Here is a 24,679-nt window from a genome sequence, read left to right as displayed (position 1 = left end):
CGAAGGATTGCAATTTGGTTAATTACACTGAAAGAAAAAATATCCGAGAAATACAAAATACTTATCGAGTGGATATTGTTAACATATTCATTCAAATCTGAATTATTCTGCTTGAATAGAATAAACAATTATATGTTTTAGGAAAATATTTATTAAAAAGTTTTTTTTTCAGTATAAAAATATATATATTAGTACGAATAAATATCTATCATTAGTATTCATCGAATTGCTCTCATGAAAAGCTAAGTTTTCTTATGGTTTAAAGGAAATATATATGTCTCTTATTTGAAAAATATTTTATATTAGTATAAGTAAATATATGTACATGTCATTGATACTCACTACGAAAAAATATTTCTATTATTTATAAATTAATGTTACTGTCTTTTTTTGGATATTTTTTTCTCAGTGTAACGAAAGCTACACGGAAAAAAGGTTTGGTTGAATTAACCAAATATCTGGTCGAATATGAACGATCCAGAAATTCCGATTGAAGTAACCCGAATTCTGTTTAAGTTAACAAGATTTTTGATTGACTTAAACAGAATTCGGGTTACTTCAATCGGAATTTCTGGATCGTTCATATTCGAACAGATATTTGGTTAATTCAACCACACCTTTTTTTCCGTGTAGATTTGAGAACTAACATAATTATGGTAGACTCCATTGTTGATGGATATTAAAATGCGGGAAACGTCTTTATATTTCTTTATATTTTTCTTTATGTTTCTTGATCTTATGTTTTTCAAAGGTAAATTGAGAAGTCATCTTAATTCTTGAAGCAATCCGGAAAATAAAATTAAACTATCTCGACAACGGGGGAGCATCGTGAGGGAAGATTTTCCACAGACGAGACCGATATTTTCCTCGCGATAAAATTCCCATCGTAGTTTTCGTCAGCGATTGGTACCTGTCCGACGCTTCTTTGATTGCGATCACCGACGAACCAATCGTTTCCAGTGGCAATTCGCGACTCTCGCAGACTATAATTAAATTTCTCCCGTGTGTGTAGATCTCCGTCATCTTGATCGACACATTTTCCATGCTTGTGCGGGTATAAGATCGCGCACTTGTAAGATTCGACTTTACGATGCCGTTTCTTCTAAACGAGTGCGGGTTTCGGATCGTCCGTCGATAAAATCTGCCATTAAGAATCGGAGGGTCATTTACCTTCTCGATTGCGAGCTTAAAATGATCGTAGTTGCGCGCCAGGTTTCAATGGATTTCGAAAATGATTGATTGATCTGTGCACTTAAGAATATCGATATCGCGTACATATGACGACTAAATTACCTTTAATGTTTCTACTCTCTCTTCACGTTCTCTCTCTTTCTCTTCTTCCCTCCTTCTTTTCCTCCTCTCTCTCTTCTCTTTTTTCTTTTCCTCTTTCTCTCTTTCTCTCCCTCTTTTTCTCTCTACATTTTCGTAAAATTATTCACTTGATCAGTACACATGAGTGTTTCTGACACAATAATCGACATAAATAATAAAATGTTTCAATACATTTATTAATATAAAGAGCGCCCACGGAAACGATGCAATTACGGTCTTGTATAAACAGGATGAATGTTATTTTTCGAGTGTGAAACGCGCTGACAATATTTTGCTTCAATCTCATGAAAATATAATATTAAACATGTTCAAACATTTAACAATATAACGTAGTTACAATTTCTCAGTTGATCGGTATTCTTATCGACTTCTCACAATAAACGCCATCAACCAGTTTATCGACATTTATAAAACACGCGCTTAGCAAATGCACAATTTGTTCGTGCAAAATGGAAGCATCTTTTGTATGTGTGTGTACTTTTACATTTCATATTTTATGTCAGCAGTTCTCTCATTGATTTAACGTTCGCGCCCACTGGGATATTTCCTGGAAGCGGCGTTTTTCGCATTTCTTGCTTTGGAGCGAACGCGAACGATTACACACTGCGCAACGATACTCTCGACACGCGATATATATCGCGACGGATATTAAGCGCAGTAATAGCCGCTGGCGGATTTGTAAATTCGAGCAACGGATTTAAGCGCGCGCGATGCGCGTCGGGAATGCGTACATTGTGAGACAAACACGAATGTGAACGCACCGGCTGAAATCCCTCGAACTCTGGCCCGGGTCTTTTCCATAACATATATAGCGCAGAGGTCGTTGCTTAATTATATCATACACTTTTTCATACATATCACTCGAAAAGCGTAGCGGCTCTTTTCGCCATTACAGAGGATTATCGTATTACTGCACTCCGATGTGCGGCGGCGATGCGCCTGAGCTCGCGCTGATTTCTCAAATCGGCACCGACGTGCAATATTTCTGCGCGGCGGAATCGATTATCGTGCACCGCTGATCAGGTAACCTGCGTTTACTCTCTTATTAATCCGCATTAAACGTTCCGCGAAAATTCGCGCTATCCGCGTCGGAATCCAGAGAGAAAACACTGAAAATTCGAGTAACTTACAAAAAATACATCTCATAATAATTTTAACACAATTGGATTAACGAGTCAGACAACAAGATCGAAATATGAAACATTAATTTTTTTATACGAGAATCTCTCTTCTTTATTCTCTCTAAGTTTCTCGGGGTGAAATTTCACGCGAAACGAGGGAAAAGTAGCAGTTATCTCGAGACAAAAATATCTCGCGATGTCCAAAATCTCGAGATCCAAAATCGCAAACGGCTCGGGATTCTCGCTAACAGGATCATTCTTTAATAGGAGGTGATTTATTTTTTTCGATCGCGCGCGCGATCTGCGCGAGAGACGCGACGGACCGAGCCGAGAAAGAGAGGAGAAAGATCAGTGGAGTCAGAAAGCAAAAGTCCGAGGTGTCTATTAAGAAGTCCGCTGAATATTAACGCGGGCGAAACGCTTTCTGCGTCGCGACGCCACAGCGTGGAGATTAACGTGGATGAGGGATGGGAAAGAGGAGACGATTATTAAAATATGCAGTACGCCGGCCTAATTAGTCCGTCGACGAAACCGAGAAGGCGGCTTCTCTCGCTCCTTCTCGCTCCTTCTCTCTCTCTTTCTCTCTCGTTCACTTCTTCCTTCTCTCTTTCGCTGCTCTCTCCCTCTTCGCCATCTTCTCTAGGCTTCACAAAGGTATCCGCGAACTTTAGCACGACGCAATTCCACCGTATTACCTCGCTCAATTTACGCGGACGGATCGAGTTGGCACGAGCACTTTCGCGTCGCTGTTTTTCATAAATTCACTTTTAACGAGATCCTTAACGGCGCCGTGGATTTTAACGATAAGGATTCAAGCGTTCGTGGACGTAACGGTTCAAGAGCAATAAGACTTCTTGGTCCTCGGGCCCGCGAAGTTCCAGCGATGGCAGAGGGTAAAGGTTTCAAAGTGTCAAAGATCGGAGAAGAAGGATCGAGATACAAGAACGGAATCCTCTCGACATTTGAGAATTAGATGCACGTTGCAAAAGCAGCAACAAGAAAGTTAAAGAACTTATTTAGTCACGAACTCTCTAAATTTCTCGAAGTGAGATTTCACTAAAAAAATAGAGTGATAGTCGCGTCGCTCGAATATTTGGGTGACTTTTTATTTCTATATAGGGCGAGTTTAGCATTCTGAATCGTTGGATGAATATCTCCACTCGAAATAGAAGGCTGAATCTGATGCATTCCACAGTCCAACAAATTCACTCCAATCCATTGGAACATTCACTCGTATGGGCTTAAAATCGAAGCTTGACCGAAATATTCACTTGTTTCGATTTCGAGTGGCAATATTTTCAGTATCGCTTCGAATGAGATTACTGTCAGTTTTCGCTTGTTTCGAGTAAGATTTCATCCTAAAAAACTTAGAGAGTATAAAGAAGAGAGGCCTCGTAAAAAAACTAATGTTTTGTATTTCTTAATAAATATAATTAATAAATAATAAAAAATAATATAATATAATATAGTGTAATATAATAAATAATATATTATAATATAATAAATAATAAAAAAAATGGTATATAATGCCATTTTAACATTAAAATCCTATTTTTAAAATTCCAACAATAAATACATTCTCTAAACAAGAATATTCTCTTTTTCTGTGTATGAAATGTCGGGCGGGAGTGTGGTACAGCGACGAATTTCGTTAACAACAATGAGATTAACACGCGGCGCGGTGTAAGAGAACGAGCGAAAAAACGATTCGCGTGCGAGAGAAGAGCGACGCGAGTGCAGCTCATTTACCGCGACAATTAGCGGTGCAACGCAAGCGGTGTCGTCGCCGTGCGTTGGTAGCAAACGAACCCTGCCGGGGAAATTTCGTCGTCGTCGTCGTCGGCAGACGGGCAAGCAGGCAGAGGGAGAGCCGACGGCAGCGTCGCCGAAAGTTCGCGGCTGACGAGACGCGCGGCAAGCCGCGGTTTACGCAACCGCTCGTGTAACCGTTGTAACTCAACCTTACAGCCTCCACCGCACAGCGGCGGCAAAGCAAACGCACGCGAGATTACGTACGGCATCGCATACATCCTCCGTACACCGGCGGCGGCGACGGAGACTTCCGTGACTCGCATTCTCGTGACGCAATAACGCCATTTTCGCGCAGCGTTCTCAACTCCTCAGCGTCTTTGTGTTCTTCGGTAAAGAACATTTTGTAAAAAGGATGAAAGAGGACGTGAACAGCGGTAACCGTTTCTTCAGGAATCCCTCGATTTATCCGCGTTTCGCGAGACCATTTATTCCATTTTCGCTTGGTAATTATTAACGACGGTGTCGAGGGACATTGTTCTTCTTTAACGACAAGATTATTTGAGAGAAATCGAAAGGAAAAGGTGCAAGTGGTATTTTATTGGTAAAATTTTCAAGAATGGTTCGTTCAAGAAATCTTTTACATTGCTGTTTAGGGAAGACCGAGGCTAGATGCCCTACATTTTAGAATTTCTAAACAACTTCTCAGACAACTGTTACGACTGATTATATAAACATGATAGAAGTAACCTTCTTCTATGACCACGACTCTGTTAATCATATATTTTGTTTCGTAATAACCAAAATATGGACCTTGCTTCAGGATTTCTGGTCTTATGCAGTCAAACAATCCGTGACTGCAGCTGCAATTTTAATTGCTTTCGGCCACCGCCCAGCGTCGTAATGAAAACAACGTTCTAGATTTCATCTTGGCCCATCTCCGGGCAGCAATGTCGTGGAGGCAACTTTCGAACGGGATCGTATCGAGAGGCGCGCGAGCCGGTGAAAGCGGCCGCCACGTGGGGGGATACAAAGCGCCATTTGTATCCTTGTAATCCGTATTTGCGATCAAGGTTACTAGGATGCCTGAAACTCGCTTACGCGATGGCACGACGGGCCATCTGTGTGAGATCTCACCCGCTGTGCCGCATCACCATCAATCGAATTTCAAATTCATTTGCGTGGGTAGTACCGTACTACTTCTGTTACGTCGCTTATACGGCCGATGTTTAATTCACGAGCGCGATACCTCGCAACAATGACAACTCGAGTGAAAAGGATTTGCATACCAGGAAACACGCGACGGCCCGAACGAAGGGTTTAAAAATCTGTGCTCCATCCTTGCAATCAAATATCTTGCAACTTGATTACTCTTAAAAATACAATCAGTGTGTTCTTTGCAGAAATGCTAAACTTATTATTGCTGATTCAGTCACAAGTATAACACTGTAATCAGTAAAATTTCACTGAAAGGATCAATCAGTAGTACACACAAAAGAACTTCATTCTATTATTAAGGACAGCCATTACTCGGTTTGCTTTCCTTCTTTCAAATAATGGTTATTATCAACAAAGAGTATTTTTTTAAAACTAATCTGAAAATATACTTATGAAATATTTGGAACAAGCAATATTTACTAGAATGCAATATGCATTCTTCAGTGTATACTTACTGATCATTGCTGAAATACTCTTTTTACTGCTTCAATCGCATCAAAAAGTTACGTACATATATCCTAAACGTGGATAAATTTTCTTCAACACGTTTTCATTTGCTCACAGTTTTCGAAAAAATTATTGAAATTTAATCCTTTTTTAGTCGGTGTAAAAAACATCGAGGAATATAAATCTATTAATGTTTTTGCTATTCGGTGAATTTGAAAAAACAATACTGGAGAAATAAAACACATGTTTTTAGGAACAGTTTGAAAAGTTTGCCCGGCTAAATTTTACTCACGTTTAAAGCACTTTACAGGATTAAAAGAGAATACACGGAAAGAATATTGCAGTAAAAATTACGATACAATTTCAGTATTCCGAGAATAGACTGACACTATTACGAAAATTATAATAAAACCATAGTAAAAGTGACCATAAACATGATAATTTTTACTAAATTTAATAACAAATAATTTTTACTATATTCATGGTCACTTTTATTATGCCTCATTATAATTTTCCTCGTAATGCCAGTCTATTCCCGGACTACTAAAATTGCATTGTAATTTTTACTACAATATCTTCTCTGGTTCAAAAGATTTCATAATTTATACACGCATATCAATCTTTCTATGTTAATGTTGCAATGTTACAATTATATTAATGTTACAACAATAATAATTAATTAATGTTACAATATATTCGTAAAATATATATTCGTAAAATTAATATATTCGTTATTTTCAGTCTGATATTAATCAGCGTGTCACACGCGATACACACGTCGTTGTACACATATTACGTTTCAACACGACAACATTGCAAAAGTCCGGTCGCGTATCGCGTTCTGCGCGTATAATTATGCCCATACTTTCCCTGAAAAGAAAGCGCGACCACTTCCGCGCTCACCGCACGGTTGCGCCGCACAGACACACCGCAATTTGTCACGATCGAGTCTCATTCTCGCGTCTCCGCAAATAGCGAGATATTTTCGTCGTCGCGTTGCGAACGTCAACGACGCTTCACGCGAATGCACAAACGAGGCGACCGCATACGGGTGGCACGCACATGCACGCACGCACGCACATGCACGCACGCACGCACGCACTTACACACACGCGTTGTCTGTTCCGCGTTGCGTAATTGCAACCGCCGAAGTCCTTGGTCGCCCGAGCTGCAATTTCCTAGTACACGCGCGCGCGCGGTCGGAGAAACCGATTACACCGACGATTAAAAAGGCATCGATCGTCAGACCGAAGAGGGAAAAGACCGTTGGAATTTCACTCCGTGCCTCTCCGTTTCTTTCTGCGATTAGACGCGCGATTTTCGACTCCGTTGCGGCGGCGAAAGTTCATTACGCCGCGAATTGAATGTCGCGCGCTGCTCCCGAGAGCGATGCCGCAAGTTCCACGAATATTCCACGCTCCGGCGCGCTAGTCGCGTAGATACGCACTCTTCTGGTATATTTTTCAGTCAAATATACATTTGAAATCCACCCCCTAAATGTATTTGTTTTAATCTGTATTTGTGCGGGAAACACGAGACGCGCATTAGCGCGATTGAAAACAACTCGATGCCTCTTTTCAGCGCGCTCGCTGCCAGGATTTACTAGGGAGCCTCTCCCCGCAGAGACCACCTCGTATTTCTCCCTTATGTCATACAAAACCTCGTGTGTCCCTTCTCTGTAAACACAGTTTGATAATGTGGACACAGAGAAAGAAGAGCCGTCATACATATGTGACGCCGGGGTATCGAACATGTGAAACTGCCGGAAGAGATTGCGCGAGGCTGACGTTATTATTTTCCTGAACGCGTGATTTGACTCGCGCTCGGGCGAATTCGCAGTTTCTTCGTCGTAAGCTGACGCGTCGCATTCCCGTTACGCGCGTTGGACGCGAACGTTTACGCAACGTCTAAACCGATAAATCTCTCCACGGTAAACAGGATGTCGGTACAATTTTTGCACCGGAGTGGGAGATGATCCGCGAGAGAGAGGCGAAACGTTTGCAGAGATTTGCTTTTTTGGGCGCACCTCGAAAGCAGATGGTAATGACTCGCTCCGCGGCGCGAGTTAATTTATGGATATCAAATGAGAAGAGATTCGAGAAAGCTGACGTTGCGCAAACGATAGTGAATCGAAATCTACACGGTGCGACCTTACTTCCGATCTTTGCCGCGCAAAAACCGACGTCGAAATTTATTAATGTCATGAAATTATCGTCGAAATGTCTAGTTAAAATGAAATTTCTTGTAAACATATATGATATACTGTTTCAGATAATAAATACAATTCTCGTTTATAAAATAACTGAAACAGAGTATGAGTAAAGGTAAAGTTGTCCTATAATTAAGACTTCTCGCGGAGATTTTAGAACTACTAATTAAGATACACATTTTATACGTGGCCTTTTTTATTCCGCGCTATTGAGCAACTGAACTGAATTGGCTAAATTGCTGCATGTTTGTATTTGAGAATAACTCATTATTATGTATTCAAAATGAGAGAATTTAATTTCCTTGTATAAGCATATTATAAAATCATGAACAAACCGAGTTTTAATGTAATATTCTTGATTGAAATACTAAACTCACTAGTATTTTGAAGAAACTTAAATAATGATAAATTTATAGTAAATTACTGTAAAATAAAACTTTAACGATTAACAAGGTCGTGGCGGGCATTAATGTATAGAAGAAGATTACCTCTATCATGTTTATATAGCAATTAATTGCCTGAAAAAATGTAACTTTAAAATTCTAAAACGTAAGGTACTAGCCCCGGTCTACCCTTTATGTGTTAGAGGAATGTATTCTTACTTGCAACCTAAATCCTCCTTTCTGTCGGCTCGGAGGTCGATCTTGTGCTCTGTTTCAATTGACTTTCACCGTCCCTTCCGCTCAGACACGCGTATCGATATTAATAGCCTCTCTTCGTTGCGGAAAAAAGAGGAAAAACCAAATGTACCTTTTCGTTTCATTCGCAGACGACTGTCCGAACTGCGTGGACGAGCACAGCAGCAGCTTGGCGGCCTCAAGATGGACGATGCCGCTGCTGAAGCTGGGCGAGAAGAGATACTACCTGGGGATCTTCTTCAAGGTATCGCTCCTGCCAGTTACGTTGATTTATCTGACCGAACCGGCGACCCGACCCGTCGGACTTTATCAAATTATTTCCGAGCTCGTAACTTTCCGGGGGTCCGTGAGCTTTGCCACCCCCGGACACGTTTTACGGTGCATCGGATGCCGGAGACTAGCGACGTAGCGTAGTGTGGGTGTCTTTTGCTCGCTCTCTCTCTCTCTCTTCTTCTCTTTCCCTCTCTATCCTTCTCTTTCCCTTCGCTTCTCTTCCCTCTTTCCCCAGATAACAGTGTAACCCTGTGACGGTTACAGCAAAGAAGCTTGTGCGATAAGAGAGAAAGAGGAGAAAACTCATCGCGAGGAAGCGAAGTATTTGGTACATAAAGGAAGATTGAAGCAGTTTCTAGCAAAATGTAGCGAGAACGCCGAACTTATCAGTCGCGATATGCCCGAATATGGGAGGAACGATGCCCACCGGCTGAACGTGCAACGCAACTTTCCCTGCGCTATTTTAATATACATGATACTTTAACACTTTATATAAATATCTCGATATCATCAGGTGATCAGGTCTCTTAGCCTTAAATCTTTCGACCTGAATCTTCTAACGTGTGTATATTTAAATGCACACCGCTCTTTCAGAATATACAGATGTTAGAAGATTCAAAAGTAGAGCCAAGATTTCGACTCGAGACACCTGTGAGAGCTGATGCATCACTAATCAAAGATACATCTCTTTCTCTATTGTAAACAGTTTTTAATGCATCGTTGTACAGCTTTCAAATTACGCCTTTAAACTACGCGTCTAACGAAGAGTTGACACTGGAACAACACAACTAGCGCGTTTCTGTGCCATTGAGAAGCGAACAAAGCGCAGAACTCCCGCCTTTACTCGCAACAAACGGTGAATCGATCCGAAACCGTGTTGTGTTCCTTCAATTATAACGCCCAAAAAACGCGGCCGAATATTCTCGCGCCGGCTAAACTAACTTTCCCGCAATGCAACCGCAACTGCAACCGCAACGCTTCTTCGTCGAAACAACGTGCGTCCGAAATTCGTTTCGTTCGCCGCTTGTTTGTCTCAATTACTCCGCGCGCGCGCGTGCACGCGGAACAACATCAACGTCGAGATTTGCCCGCGACAGAAAAGGATCACGTCCGTGCGTTCTGATACCTAATCGCGTGTCCGCCGAAGCGCATCATCCGTCACGCGGTGGTCTCGCGGCGAAATTTTCGCGGTGGACCGGACGTCCGCGAAATCCGGCGACCTCTGCATGTGTAGCGGTGGCATCAGGTTGTTGCAAAAGATTTGTCATTTTTTTCATTAAATTCTCGTAGGGAGTTTCGACATTAAGAGGGAAACAGAAGATCCTCACTAGATGTGTCTGAAGGAACGCCGAATCGATATTGTTGTTCATTATATTCGTAAAAATTACGCTGTCCGATAAATTTTGGCCTTTCTTTTTGCATCACGAGTGCGATTAGTTATTTCCAACGTATTTTTGACCGATATGAGTCCGTTGTCCAAACGTCCGCCCAAACAAATTGCCCATTTGTCTGTCACACTACAATTTTGAGGAAAATCGGACAAAATGGACCCGAAACTCCTTTGCGTCGCGTCAAATGAAATTGTTGTCATAAAGACGTTTGGACAAAAATATTATGTTGTTAAGAATTACTTTAGAAAACTGATATCACCAATGGAAAGAGCGTGTAATATACTAAAATAAGTTTTATTATATAGATTTTATTAGATGGCAAAATATTTGGATCCTTGGATTCAATACCAACATCTGACGTTATTTGACATAAACTTTTTTAAAGTAGCTCTCACAACATAACGTTTCCTTTTATCAGAAACTCGCGAGTACTGGAGCATTGATTCTTCATAATAGGATAATTTTATTTTCTATTTGATTTGACAAACACAACCTCTTGCGTCGACCTAGGAGAGACCGAGGCTATATATAGCAACGTATCTAGGGATATGTTGCTTTTCTTTAATATTCATGTTGAGAGGGATAGTGGATACAAATCGCGAAATGGTCTTTTTAGAACATAAATATTTTTCCCTGAGTTTCATTAAAATTGAAACAATATTACAGTTAAGAAATAAAGAAAACTGATTTGGTAATAGCAAAATAAATCTTCGAACCTTTCGGAATTAATATTCTCCATCGTGACTGAATATAAGGTGTTATTAAATAATAAGGTGTGTTATTAAATAACTAGCATGAAATTTCTTGCAAGTGTATGATATATTATTTCTGATAATAAATGTAATTTTCATTCATAAAACGGTTGAAACATATGTAAAGTTAAAGTTGGCCTTTAATTAAGTTCTTTTTGCGGAGACTTTAGAACTACTAATCAGGATACATATTTTATACGTGGCCTTCTTTTATCCCGCGCTACTGAATCAGAGCAAGCCACATTGCTGCATGTTAGCTACAGAATAAAATATACCGTCAACAGGGCTGTGGCGGGCATTAATACGTAGAAGAAGGTTGCTTCTATCATATTTATACTGTCAGTCGCAACAATTAGTTGCCTAAGAAGTTGTAGCTTCGAAATTCTAAAATATAGGACGTCTAACTCCGATCTCCCCTACTATTTCGACTTTCGCGCGACATTCCTACGTCTGGCGTATGTAACCGCGTGTTCGCCTACGCGCGCCCGAACACAATCGTATCGATTAGACTCGGCCTTATTACGGATGCTTAGCGGACAGCACGGTCCGCTTTTATTGACTCGCGCTATTAACACGGATTTTGCAATCCCGCGGATCCGGCAGCGACGGCCTTGCTCGACGGCAATCTCGTTCAAACAGCGGATGCAAGTGACGTAAAGGTGCTCGTTTGAGCGTGTTTTTCGCAAACGGGAAAGCCCGTCTCGGCACGCTGCAATACTCTCTTCCCTCTTGACCCTCTCCTTTAATCGGATCGCGCCGTAGACGAACCCTCTTTGTTTCGCAAGCAAATAATGGCCAGCGCCCCGACCGTTAAACGAGAGACCTTGCAAAACAACTGCGCCCGTTGCGCTTCGACTACGGTGACCGACTTTTCGAGCGAATCGCCGGGGAGTCGGCGAATTTTCGGGATCGTCCCTCGGGGTGTTGAAGGACTTATTTCAGTGAGGAAAGCAAGCGTGCTTTCGGGGTGAAAGTCAAGTTTCTGGGTCGCCCCCGAGTTCTAATTTGTCCCCTCGCCGCTCTGATTAATTTGTTCACTCGATCTATACGCTGCTGTCTCCGTGGGCAGTGTGAGCTCTTGAAGACGAACGATATATCGAAGACTTAGATGTATTGAATTATACGTGAAATAATAATAACAATCTTTATTAAGTAAGAAATTTCTGAATGGAGCTTCACAAGGAAAAGTCAAATGTCAGTCAACTGATCGAATGACTGAGAAAAAATTACTTGAAAACTTATTTGCGGGATATAAAGTTCATTTTGCAGAAATGAGCTTTGTATATCAGAAACAAACCTTACATTTTGTAGATAAATTTTCGAGTATTTTTTTCTCAGTGCGCAAGCAAAGGATTAAATACTCGAAAATGTCCGCAGCAGATAGCCAAAATTGATTGAAACGCGGTTCGAGTTTCATGACGGGGGGTTATATTAATCGCCGTCATTGCATGAACACACATCAATATTTAATAAATATCACGCCTGCTATTTCTGTCTCTGCAGTATCAACAACCATATTATTTTCGCAACAACAACAACACACAGGTCGGATATCAATTCTCATATTTCGCTCGTTTTTTCTCGTCGAAAATCGAGCGTCCTCTTCTCCCGTATCTCGTTCACTCGCCGACTGACTGACACACGCGCTCTTGATGCACATCGCTCGAAATTATCAGGATCCCGGCCGCGCGAATTTTCCGTTCGCGGAGCGCAGCGCGAAAACAGCTCGTTTCGGACCTCGCCCGACACCGAGGAGCCAATAACTTTGCCATTGATCGTCACGTACGATTGCTGTTTCGTTTAAAGAACATGCAGCGAGCTTAAGCGAAGCCGTCGTGCACGAGTAACGGCGATTTCGTGCCGGCGCAGGCAAGCGAGCGCGCTGCGTGACGCGAACGGCGGAAAGGGGAATGCGAGAGTTGCAACTGCAACGGCATGCCGGCAACTGCAATCGCGACGGCGTTCTATTTATTGCGCTTTATTTGCATTCCCGGCGGGTTACGCGCGATTTTTCGCGTTCTTCGCGTTGCTCCTACCTTCGTGTCCTTCCCTCGGTCGAATCGCCGCCGAAAGAGCGTCGAGGGTGGAAAAGAAAGAGAAAAAGGCAGAGAGAGAGAGAGGGAGAGGGAGAGAGAGAGAGAGAGGGTGAGAACGACACGAAATTCACTACCATTAACGTTGACAGAGCGAGAAACAATATTTATCGTGCTCTCTTGGATAAATTCTTCCCGAACATCTAAATGCGAGCGTGTAGTGGGAGAAACGTAAATAGATAGAAGAAGATACGTAAAGACGCGCGAGGTATATAACGAACACAAGGGTCGGCGCGGCGATGGCGGGCAATAAAACGAGCTGTCGACCGTTGAGGAAGGAAGTCGTCTTGTGGGGTGCGACGTCTTCAAAGTTAAATGCGATGGATCGGGTCAATTGGGAAATGTACTACAGTCGAGATGGAATGATTGGCGACGAACGTTATATTTAACCCTTCGCGTGAATTGTTTTTGAGATAGTCAGACAGTCGATAATTCCATTAACGGGAGATAGCGAATCACGCGAAGGGTTGACGAACGTCTACGGAAATTGTGAGGTTTTTCGAGAGTCCCCCAAGTACAATCTGTCGCGAAGTTTCGGAAAAGTCTGCTTGATTCGTCCAACGAGATTATTTCCTATATATCCTTTGTGTATTAATTAGCACGGAACTCGATCCAAGTTATGTTAACACGGAGGTTAGTCTCAGAACGGTTAAGACAAATAATTTACACAGGTATTAGCTACCGACGGCGTTAATTACCGGCTATATTAATTCACGCCAATCTCGAGTCTCGCGTTTAATATCTCCGTAAGGAATCATTAGCGGAAGATTCCGCAAAATATGCGAAGCACATAAAATTCCCGCCGGCTCGCGATAATTGCTTTCATATTCTCCGCGCGCGCTGTGTACGTGCAAAGTTCTTGTTTGTTGCAACTTATACCGACGAGAGTTTTCGTATTCACTCAAGTATTGTTACCAAAGTAATAAAATCAACATTTTATCAATAAATAATCATGCGGGAAAACACGCGGGGTAAATCGTAATTATACAACGAGAGGAACGGTCTCGCGGAAATTACTAAAATATAAGCTGGTATCTTTCAAAAGTTGCGCGCTGCACGTTTAGAGAATCGTTACCAAAGTAATAAAATCAACATTTCATCAATAAATAATCACGCGGGCAAACATGCGCAGTAAATCGCAATTATACAACAAGAGGGACGATCTTGCGGAAATTACTAAAATATAAGCTGGTATCTCTCAAAAGTCGCGCGCTGCATGTTCAGAGAATGCAGTGCGGCTGTTGCGTAAGCGTGTTTCATAACAACCGCCGCATTGTCGTTCCTACAAGATCTCGGGCTAACATTCCAACCGCTCGGCAAAGATGTGTACCGAGCGCGTCCTAATTATGCGGGTAAGAAACTTTGGAGATCGCGAATATTCGCGCTCGCCGACCGCATTCCGTGGCTCTGCCTTGTCTAGTTTAATCTTGCGATTCTTCGTCATCGAGAGAAGAGCATCACATAGTCGAGAATGTCGCCTGTCAATTTAACGACATGGATTTGCGCGTGACGTATATACAAGTTGGCCACGAAAAAATCGCTTTCATCGAACCGGTCAAAGAGTTTTGGCTCGATTTTCGAATTAAATTCTATTTTATTTTTTCACGGGGAAAAATAATTTGCTGGCCTAGCAAATTTTCTGCTGATCTAGCAAAATTTTTTTGTTATTATATAGACAGCAAAAAGATTTGTTAAAAGTACTAATCACTACTTGCTGAATCTACAAATTATTTTGCTATAAGAACCATGATGGATTTATATAAGCGGTTGCAGTTTTGCTCCGATAGCAAATAAATTTGCTAAGGATACATTATTTTGCATCAATAGCAAATTAATGTGATTCTTAGGACAAATACATTCAACAAATTTTTTCTATCTTGGCAACGAAACTACTTCTGTTCTGATAACGAATAATTTGTAAAATTAGTTACGTCAATTAAATTTTTTTGATGTCACTACGAATATGCAGTAGCAACGACGATTTTGCTAAAAGAGCAAGATAATTTTTCTCTGTGTTATTTATGTTTTGTGTGTATGTAAAGGAAGACGTATACAGATACGTATGTGGAAGGAACTTGGGTAGATTAATCGGATTAAAGGGATTATTACAAAAATATATCCTGTGCAACAGGATGCGTGTTTGTATTTGTTGCTAAGCATCGTGAAACGATTAGTAGCTCAGACAATGAAAAATTAAATGAGTTCAGCCTTTTTATTGTGCAGCAGTGTTAAAAGATCTAAAGTAAAGGTTTAAGGGAGCTCTACTAATCCGACCCAATTAAACCTGCTCCGCCCACCCAGATCCACATATGCAACACTCTCCTCCACAAACACACAGATACACAAGCCTCTTTATCCCCGCTCTCCAAATACAAACACGCCTTCCGTTTCACTGGATGCATTTTTGTGGTAGTCCCTTTAATCCGGCTTTATGTAATCTACCCAAATCCCCCTCCACATACACATTTTTTTTACACTTTCCCTTACACACACTTAAAACACCTCACAGGAATGCGTGTAGCTCCATGTATCAACCGAATTTCTATACATCATGTTCTTGCCCAGTTTTCAAAGTGAAACAACTTTTTAATATCATATTCAAAAAGTCAAAATTTATAAAAAATATTATCTTTTTTATTCGTGTCTGGAGGTCGACTTTTTTTAGACACCCTCCTCCGAAAAAATTATTGAAGGTGAGGCCAATTTATCGTCGCGGAACAATCGAGATGGGCTTTTTGACTGACACAATAATTCCGACGGAACAAATGAGATTCGTCCGCGATCGTTCTCGCGATTTCGTCCGTGCTCATCGAGGAGAAACGCGCTGCTCTACCCTTTTTTTTCCCCCCCGCCGACTGTACGACGGTTGTGAAGCAATTTCGCGGCGAAATGCGCTTAAACGTTCGCTCGCACGGGCTGAACGCGATGTATCGCGTTGTTGGGAAGCTGGAACGATCGTAAAGGACCATCGCCCCGCCGAGCCGCGGCGGCTCGCTTCCGCAACGCGCCGTGGTCGTAAAAAGCGCGTAATGTAGCGCGAATGACCGAAGTTGCACGGTCGATATGTCGATATACATAACGCCGTGTAATATGCGAAATACCGAAATATAAATGCGCCGAGTTCGTTGGCGGGGCTCCTCTCGCTTGGCGAACATAAAATATCGCGACGTGCAGGCACACAGCAGGAGTTATTGGCGAATATATTCGTGCCGTTACAAACGGCTCGAAGTGGCTTTGGTAGGTACCGAGCCGATACATTCATTGGGCCGAGGAGTTACAGCGCGTACATATTTTAATACACAGCCGTAGTAAGTACATCAAAAAGCGATAAAATCACTAGGATTCGCAAGGAGATTTCGCAAAAGTTTATTCAGAATTCTTTTTCTGTTTCTCACAAGGTGCATTAAGAGAAAAATATCTAAAACATTAGGAATATTTATTCGATAGGTACTAGTAACATATTTGTACTAATAGGCGGACATGCATTGTTCCAACCAAAATCTCGAAATTTGAAACATGGAGTAATGTTCCGAAAAGTCATAATTCCGACACATTCGATTCCCCGAAAAACAATTTTCCCAAAATATTGGAAGTATAAACATTGGAATGGTCTGAAAATCTATAAATCAGAAATTAGTATACCAAGATAATTTTCCGAGAAGCTCTATTTTTCTGATTACAGTACAGAAAACATGCATTGTGCCGAAGAACTGTAGTCCTGAAATCCGAATATCGAGATTTGAAGAATTTCCTTAAATATCGCGATATGTACGATGTTTAAAAACGTTTAGGCCTAAACTAGTATTTCCTTTTAACAAACTTAAATATATACGTTATACATTTATAATATACTTATATAACTCATGAATATTTCGAGAATAAACATAGATGTAACAAATTTAAATTTATTATATATTCTATAGATTAAATTTTTTAAATATTGGTTTTTGAATTTTGTATACTATGTGACTTTAGGGAGAGTTATTTTTTGTGAAATTTTGTTTCGATTTTCGAATCTCTTCAAAAGCTTGTTTGCTTTCAATATTGCGGGAAGGTTGTTTTTAAAAAAATAATTATCTGGGTGTTCGAATTTTGAGGTGGTAGTTTTTTGGTATATTGTTTAGTTCCCCCCAATATTTCGGGAAAATTGTGTTTCGGGAAATTGCCTCAGTACACTAATTTCGAGATTGTAACTTTTTGTGGGAATATTTTTTTAGGCACAATGCATGTCCACCTATTAATACATATTTTTTCCATCGAGGACAAATTTTTCTCAAATGAGAAAATATATATTTTCCTAAAATACTTGTTTTTTATGGTTTTTCAATTGTTTATTCTATCTCAAACAAAAGAATTTAGATTGAAATATTATGCTATTAGTGTCCAACGGAAAAATATTTTTCATTTTTTAAATATTTTTTTTCAGTGTATCGATTTCTGATTTACATTCGCTGCGAGAGAGTCAGGGCTTTTATTTCTTTATTTCCTTATTTGTCTATTTGTCTATATGTAAAAATGAATTAAGGGGGTCTTTTCTCGATATATATTGTATATCACGATAGAACATGCTTTGTACAACATGCGCGTTCGGTCATAAAATCGAATTGTTTAATCGTTCGTATTGTGATTTAAGGCACGCCTAGGGAGAGGTTCGCGCGCGAAAAATTCCTACCTGGCGACCTGGCGAGACTTTCCGCCCGACATTCACGCGACCCGCTTCGTTGTGAGATCCAGCAGCTTCGCAGTCGGACGATCGAGCACGCATTCTGCGCGCACGCTTTCGCAAGCGATGTCGATTATATCCGCGAGAAAATCCCGATCGACTTTGAGCCGGACGCTTCGCTCGCGCTTTCGCACGGTAATCGGAATTATTGACACGTCGTGGAATAACAGGTTTCATCGTCCTGCACAGCATTATCGTATAGTTATATATTCTCGAATACGACCTCGCAGAATATCGATGGCGGAGTGGCGATTATGTAACCTTAGCGCGTGAATATTAATGGTCACCCACAATACGCCTGCCATTAGTTATTAACGCGGATCAATTCGTTATAATCAATCGGCCAGCACACTCGCGCTACATGTAATGATGAACATAATAATAATAATAACAATAATAATACGGCCGGCTTACCTACCTCCTGTAATTTACTTATGTTTACCAACAGTTCAAACGTTCCGCCTGGCGGCCATTGTTATTGCAGAATTCAATGCACCCTCTGGATTTTAACGTAACGACTTTTCCGTAATCGCTGTTCACGCAGCATGATTTAATCCACTATTCATACGATATTGCATATTATTAATGCGTGAGTTATTAATTATCCGTACGAAGTACATTGGAAATCATTAATACTCGACGTGTAACAATATTCGCGACGATTATCGACGCCAATGACTCGCCGCGAGAACGCGGAGGATTTTCTCTCTGACCATCCCTCGAGTATCTCGTGCACACTGAGAACAGGTCTTGCAATGGTTAACAAATGCATTTGGCTGAGCGTTTCAGCGCAATTTGGTAATTAGTAATATGGTAATAATTACCAACCGTCTCTCTGATAATAATTACAAAACACAATTAGTAAAGCAAATTCTTCTTTTAATTTAACTAATTAAATGTGATTTGATAAATAATATCAAATGACTTGCTAATAATTATTAAGTAATTTGATTATTACTAAATCATTTAGTTATTTCGTATATTTATCACATTATGTGTCAAGTATTAGTGAACAATGTGGTTTTATTTTGCAAATTGTTCGATGATACGTATATTGCTAATAGTTACCAAGTCTTACACTGAGAAAAAAATACTTGGAAATTTATTTGTGGGAAAAAGTTTATTTTAAAGAAATAAACTTTATTTCACTGAAAAATGTTTATTTTTACACAGGTAAATAAATTTTATATCAAAAAAGCTTTTAGGTATTTTTCTTTCAATGTAGTAGGCTTTGGCAACAGAGCCAATACAGCTAATATGCCAAATCTTGTCAGCGTGTGTTATATATATGCTAATACTCATTAAATTATTTGATTATATTTACCGATACGCATTTATAGTTGAAACTATTTCGCCAAAACATTTGTAATCCAGTTTTGATCACCAAAGCTTTTCTTCAATGTGCACCTTTTATGTTTCTATACTTTTTCCCGGAAATACCGCGCTCAACCGACGTCGTTGCGGCCAAATCGAGGTCCGACGGAAATTTAATAAAATTACTCTGCCTCCTCTGCCCTCGCAGGCCAACTGGTACAGAGCCTCGCAATATTGCCGTTATCACGGGATGCATCTGGCGAGCATAGCCTCGCAGGAGGAGAACGACAGGCTCGAGAAGCATATCAAGGACTTCGGGCTCGGTCACGAGCACTTTTGGACCTCCGGCACCGACCAGGCCGAGGAGGGTACTTTCTTCTGGATGGCTAACGGCAGGCCGATCACGTTCGAGAATTGGAACGTCGGCGAGCCGAATAATTTCCGGTAAGGCTGTCTGACAATTTACATTCCTTCGGATATTGGATACACGGCTGCGATTCGCTGTCGCAATATGATTGACGTAAATCATACGTATATGGCCTCCTTCCGCGCGCGTTCGTATTGATTTATCTCTGTCGACGACGTTGCTCATTATTGAAGGGATACACGAAAACCTTCCCTTGGCAGATAAAAAATATCTCATTTTTTTGCATGTCGGTGTCATATATTTCAACTTTCCAATTGTCTGTATAGGGGAAACCAGATCTAAATATGGGGCATCTAACTCCGGTCAACAAAAGAAAGACAGTTGGCGCCAAAAGTAGCAATAATTTTTGGCGAAGTTTTTTCTCCCAGTGTACACTGAGAGAAAAATTATCTTAAGGCTCCTGGGGAGTCGCATCATCTATCTCTTTTTAATGACGTCAGAAGCGAGAAAACGCATGCTAAAAATTCCTGCAAAGTACGTCGAGATAAACAGATATATCCACAAAACGACATTTGCGATCGATTAAGTACACCTCTAAAATATTTCGTACACTTTTCTTTTGTTCTACAAAACAATCAACAGATAATTATAAAATAAATGTAACGTACAATCGTCTTTTCTAACCTAATTTCCTCATTATCTTGTCATATTAATTTTCCGATTATCTATTGATTTTTAGAATAAAAGGAAAGTGTATGGAGTATTTTAGAGGTGTATTTAATCGATCGCAAATGTCGTTTTGTGAATATATCTGTTTATCTCGACGTATTTTGCAAGAATTTTTAGCATGCGTTTTCTCGCTTCTGACGTCATTAAAAAGAGATATAATGCGACTCCCCAGGAGCCTTAAAATCAACAAATATTTCTTTGATAGATGCCATTAATATATTTACTTAAATCTAAATTCTTTTTATTTAAATAAAATATTGTTTACTTGGTTTAAGTAAACAATATTTGGTTTAAATAAAAAGAATATATATATATATATATATATATATATATATATATAAATATGTTAATGGCACCCACATCAAAGAAATATATGTTGATTTTAAAGTAATTTTTCCCTCAGTGTAGTGAAATATTTCTGCAAGCGACGTGTCCGTTAGCAACGAAAGTAGAATCAGTGCAATGAAATATGAAGGAAATACAAACTCGTAGGAAGATTGCTTCAACTTCATTTTTTCGTGAAAATTGACGCGGAACGCGTCGCAGGATGATTTATTCTCGCAAAGATTTTCGCCGCTCGTGTGCGAGACGTTTGTGAATTTCGTCTGACGGCGGTCTATTCGCGTTTCAGATACGAGAATGGCGAGGAGGAGCATTGCCTGGAGTTATGGAACAGGGATGGCAAAGGGCTCAAGTGGAACGACAGCCCCTGCAGCTTCGAGACTTTCTTCGTCTGTGAAGTGCAGTGATCAATTCGCGGGACAGGCCGGAGGGACTTGGACGCGCGGGCAATGGCCAGGGATATTCGCGTGTCCTCGAGGTGATCCTCGAGGAAGCTGCGTGTGACGTTCTCATCGGTCGTCCGTTCGTTTCGGTGGACTTGGCGAGGCAGAGAAATTTGACGTGACGTGTGCGCTCGGACTGGAAATGACGCGTGATTAGCCGTTCGCTACCACTGTCACGTTTCGCGCCCCGAAATTCACGAGCTTGTGTCTGTATGAATGTATGTGTGTAAGACAGAGACTGAGCAGATGAGTGCAAAATGACGTCCGGTTAGGTCGGTTCTTCTCTCCGTAAAAAGAACCACTGGCCGACTGACCGAACGGATGCGACGCGTTGTCGCATGATGAAAGCGATTCGCTCGTCTTCCGTGCAGAGATGCCTCTAAAAAGGATGTTCGATTATAATGCCCCGCACTAGGGTCCTCGCGCAATAAAACGGCGAACAATTGCACGAAGGAACGTCGAGCGTTTTTTTCAAACTGAAAGATTGAGCACGTAGATAATAGCCCTTCGCACGAGGAATCTCCTTTATATCTCGATAAATTATAGGGCACAGAGCTGTTGTTATTGAAGAAAACGATCGTTTTTTTTTGCAATCGATGGGGCGACAGAAACAACTCGTCGATCTTCCACACAGTAAATCATTGAGCGAAACAACTTCACTCCTCGTTGTTTACTAATTTAGATTTAATCACGTAAGAAAACTGAAAAAAAGAAAACTGAAAAAAAGGAACGATATCTCGCGCGAATGTATGGAAGTTTAGATACATGACCGTTTTGACACGCTCGTTTCTACTCTCTAAATTTCTTGGAGTGAAATTTTACTCAAAACAAGTGAATAGTGGCAATATTTTTATTCAAGTTCGCTAGAAATCTTGTTAACATGATCAGAATTCTAATAATTTTAACTAGAATTTCTGGTTCATTCATATTTCAGCAGAAATTCGGTTAATTTAGCCGAATTTTGGCAGAATACATCACACTGAGAAAAAAAATGTTTGGTATTTGTGACTGTAATTACATAGAGAAATAATTACTATGGTTATAAGAAAACTACTTCTTTCTTAAATTCTGCTATGTGAAAATAATCTGCTTAGTGAAAATAATCTGCTTAGTGAAAATAATCTTATATGCAGGTTATTATTACCATTTTCATGTTAGAGCATCCAGAATATATGTTTGAAGTAAAAAATAACTATAATTTTAGTTAAACTAATAATTATTTCTCTCAGTGCAGATTCACTCTTCAATTTCAAGAGAGAAAATATTCCTCAACGATACAGAATTGGGAATTTACTGTGCAGGAGTGAAAAATAACTGAAATTCCAGTAACTCGGCTGTCACTCTACTTTTCAAGTGAAATTCTCCAAGTGAATACTCCAAAAAATTTGGAGAGTACATTTCTTTGCCAAAATATACGTCGCGCAGCGTTCCGTTTAACGAGATACTTTGATTTTCCAGAAGTCGCCGCACATCAACGTGCGAAATCTTCGTCGCGATCGAAGAATCGATTGGCAAAAATCGCACGGCTGTCACACGACTGCCCTTTTATCAACCGTAGCCAGATGATAACTCTGAAATGGCGGCGTTAGTATGATATGTACAGTGTCGCTGTCGTAAATTATTCTTGTGTCAATTCATATGTCGAGTGCTGTCAAATTCACTCGTCCGTCGATCCTTCGATCACAGCGAATTCGATTCGGAGTTTTTGACGCATAGTGATGCCACATATCGATTAATCGACCGTCCAATGAAACATAGGTCAACCCATATATCGTAGGAGTTAACACACGTCGTTGTTATGATTATTATTACACGAATCGCAACGTCGACAACACGCCCGAGCGATTGTTGGCTCGTGTGTCCACACTCGCGGATGTGTTCTGCCTCTCGCGCGTACACAACCTTTCTACGTTGGATCAAATCGTGCGATTTCATGTGGCGGTTCAAGCGACGGAATCGACTCGCCAGTTCCTCAGGAATTTCACGAGGCAGGCGATTGAGCGGAACCATTCCCTCCGAGAAATACCGCACTAATTTAAACTTGACCGTATCTTAATTATTTTTACTCTTTTTAACAGTTATATCAACACACACACACACACACACACACACAGTAACGTAATACACATGTATATAGGTATGCAGATTGTATATATAATATGTACTTATCGCTGCACACACACACATTTACCGGATAGTGACCTGCCGCGCATAATGCTAGTTGCTAATAATACACGAACAGACCAAAAGACTCTCGCGATGCTGCAACGCCGCGCGTTGGCATTCGAGGGAGACGCAGTCGTTCAAGTACTTACCATGTATATTCACCGTCTCGCGGAGATTTCTCCGTAAAATGCACTTTGATAGGCAGCAGCACTCGTAACCGTTACCATCCCCAACGATCTTAAACACCCATCGAAAGATAACATCGAGCCGTTTAAACGTGCGTTTACGATCTTCAGAATGTTAACCTGAATCTCGCTTGAAACCCGTGCAACTTGGGATTCGCAGAAAGGTTCAAGTACGCGAATCTCGCGGTCGTTTCTGTACTCATTTCAGATTCTAAATCTCATCACATTTAGGGTTCCTGAACATTAATTTTCTCAAATATCCGACATCGTGGAACAGGCCCGTATTAATAGCTGTCATCTGAGATTTGTCTCATATGTGAGATACTCAGACTTTTATTAAGAGTTAAATCCAAGTTCTTCAGTTGAATTATGATACACGTGACATTTGTATCTGCAATCGCGATTTCGCTGAAAAACTCTCACCAAATTCTGGATTAAAATCTCATTTATCTCATTTGAAGTACGTTTCAGGTAAGAACTATTAGTTACACAGCTTTAGAGTATTTTTTCAAAGACACCAATTAAAATTTCTTCGTATAATTTTTCTTAAATGTTAATCTTAAAACAATGAACATGTGAAATTCGACTAACTTTCTAAACGTCACCGTTTTTAAAAACATGTGTTTTGTTTTTTATTATAATATTTTCAACTTTATTGAATCGCAGAAGTACTTGTGGAATCATATTCCTCTCGACGGTTTCTATACACAAATAAAAAAGAAATCAATTTTCGATAATTTTTTTTCGGGAATCATGAGCAAAAAAAGGTGGACGGAAAAATTTAACCATGTTTAAAGTTCACGTAACTTTTTAATGTTTAGAGTTCTAGGATTTTTATAATATCTCACCTTTCCTTACTTTCGAATCTTTATTTTTTGGCACGACATTCTTTCAGTCTCACACTTTCAGTTTTACTGGTACACGTGAGAACAAGCTGCATGCGTGTGTGAGTAAAAATATGCTGAATATTATATATGCGTTTGAGATCATAACGGTCGTGATGTACATTAATTAGGTCGTGGTATAAATAAGCATCGTAATAGATCCCGCACGGGCGGTAGTTGACTTCCATGGCAAATGAAACGAGAATTCGTCGTTGTATTCTATGTATTCGCCGTGCGTCGGAAATTTCAGAGAGCAAGAGAGAGAGAGAGAGAGAGAGAGAGAGAGAGAGAGAGAGAGAGAGA

At 40.4% G+C, this 24,679-nt stretch overlaps 1 protein-coding gene across 8 annotated transcripts in view; it reads left to right on the top strand.

Annotated features, from left to right (window-relative positions):
* The window catches only part of LOC116841693 (low affinity immunoglobulin epsilon Fc receptor-like), a 256,972-nt gene extending 233,651 nt beyond the window's left edge, over window positions 1-23,321 (top strand). For all 8 annotated transcript variants that reach the window (XM_032809952.1, XM_032809959.1, XM_032809955.1 and 5 more), the window contains 3 exons: window positions 8,846-8,958; window positions 19,469-19,704; window positions 20,988-23,321. In XM_032809952.1, the coding sequence (XP_032665843.1) occupies window positions 8,846-8,958; window positions 19,469-19,704; window positions 20,988-21,105 (467 nt within the window). In that variant the 3' untranslated portion in view covers window positions 21,106-23,321. The remainder of the gene's footprint in view (window positions 1-8,845; window positions 8,959-19,468; window positions 19,705-20,987) is intronic.
* Window positions 23,322-24,679: the final 1,358 nt, after the last annotated feature.

Source organism: Odontomachus brunneus, unplaced genomic scaffold (assembly GCF_010583005.1).
Source record: "Odontomachus brunneus isolate Ranch 3 - 2012 unplaced genomic scaffold, Obru_v1 Obru_scaffold_017, whole genome shotgun sequence".
Taxonomy (NCBI): domain Eukaryota; kingdom Metazoa; phylum Arthropoda; class Insecta; order Hymenoptera; family Formicidae; genus Odontomachus; species Odontomachus brunneus.
Note: the sequence above shows the minus strand (reverse complement) of the source record. Positions and strands in the feature narration are given on the sequence as shown.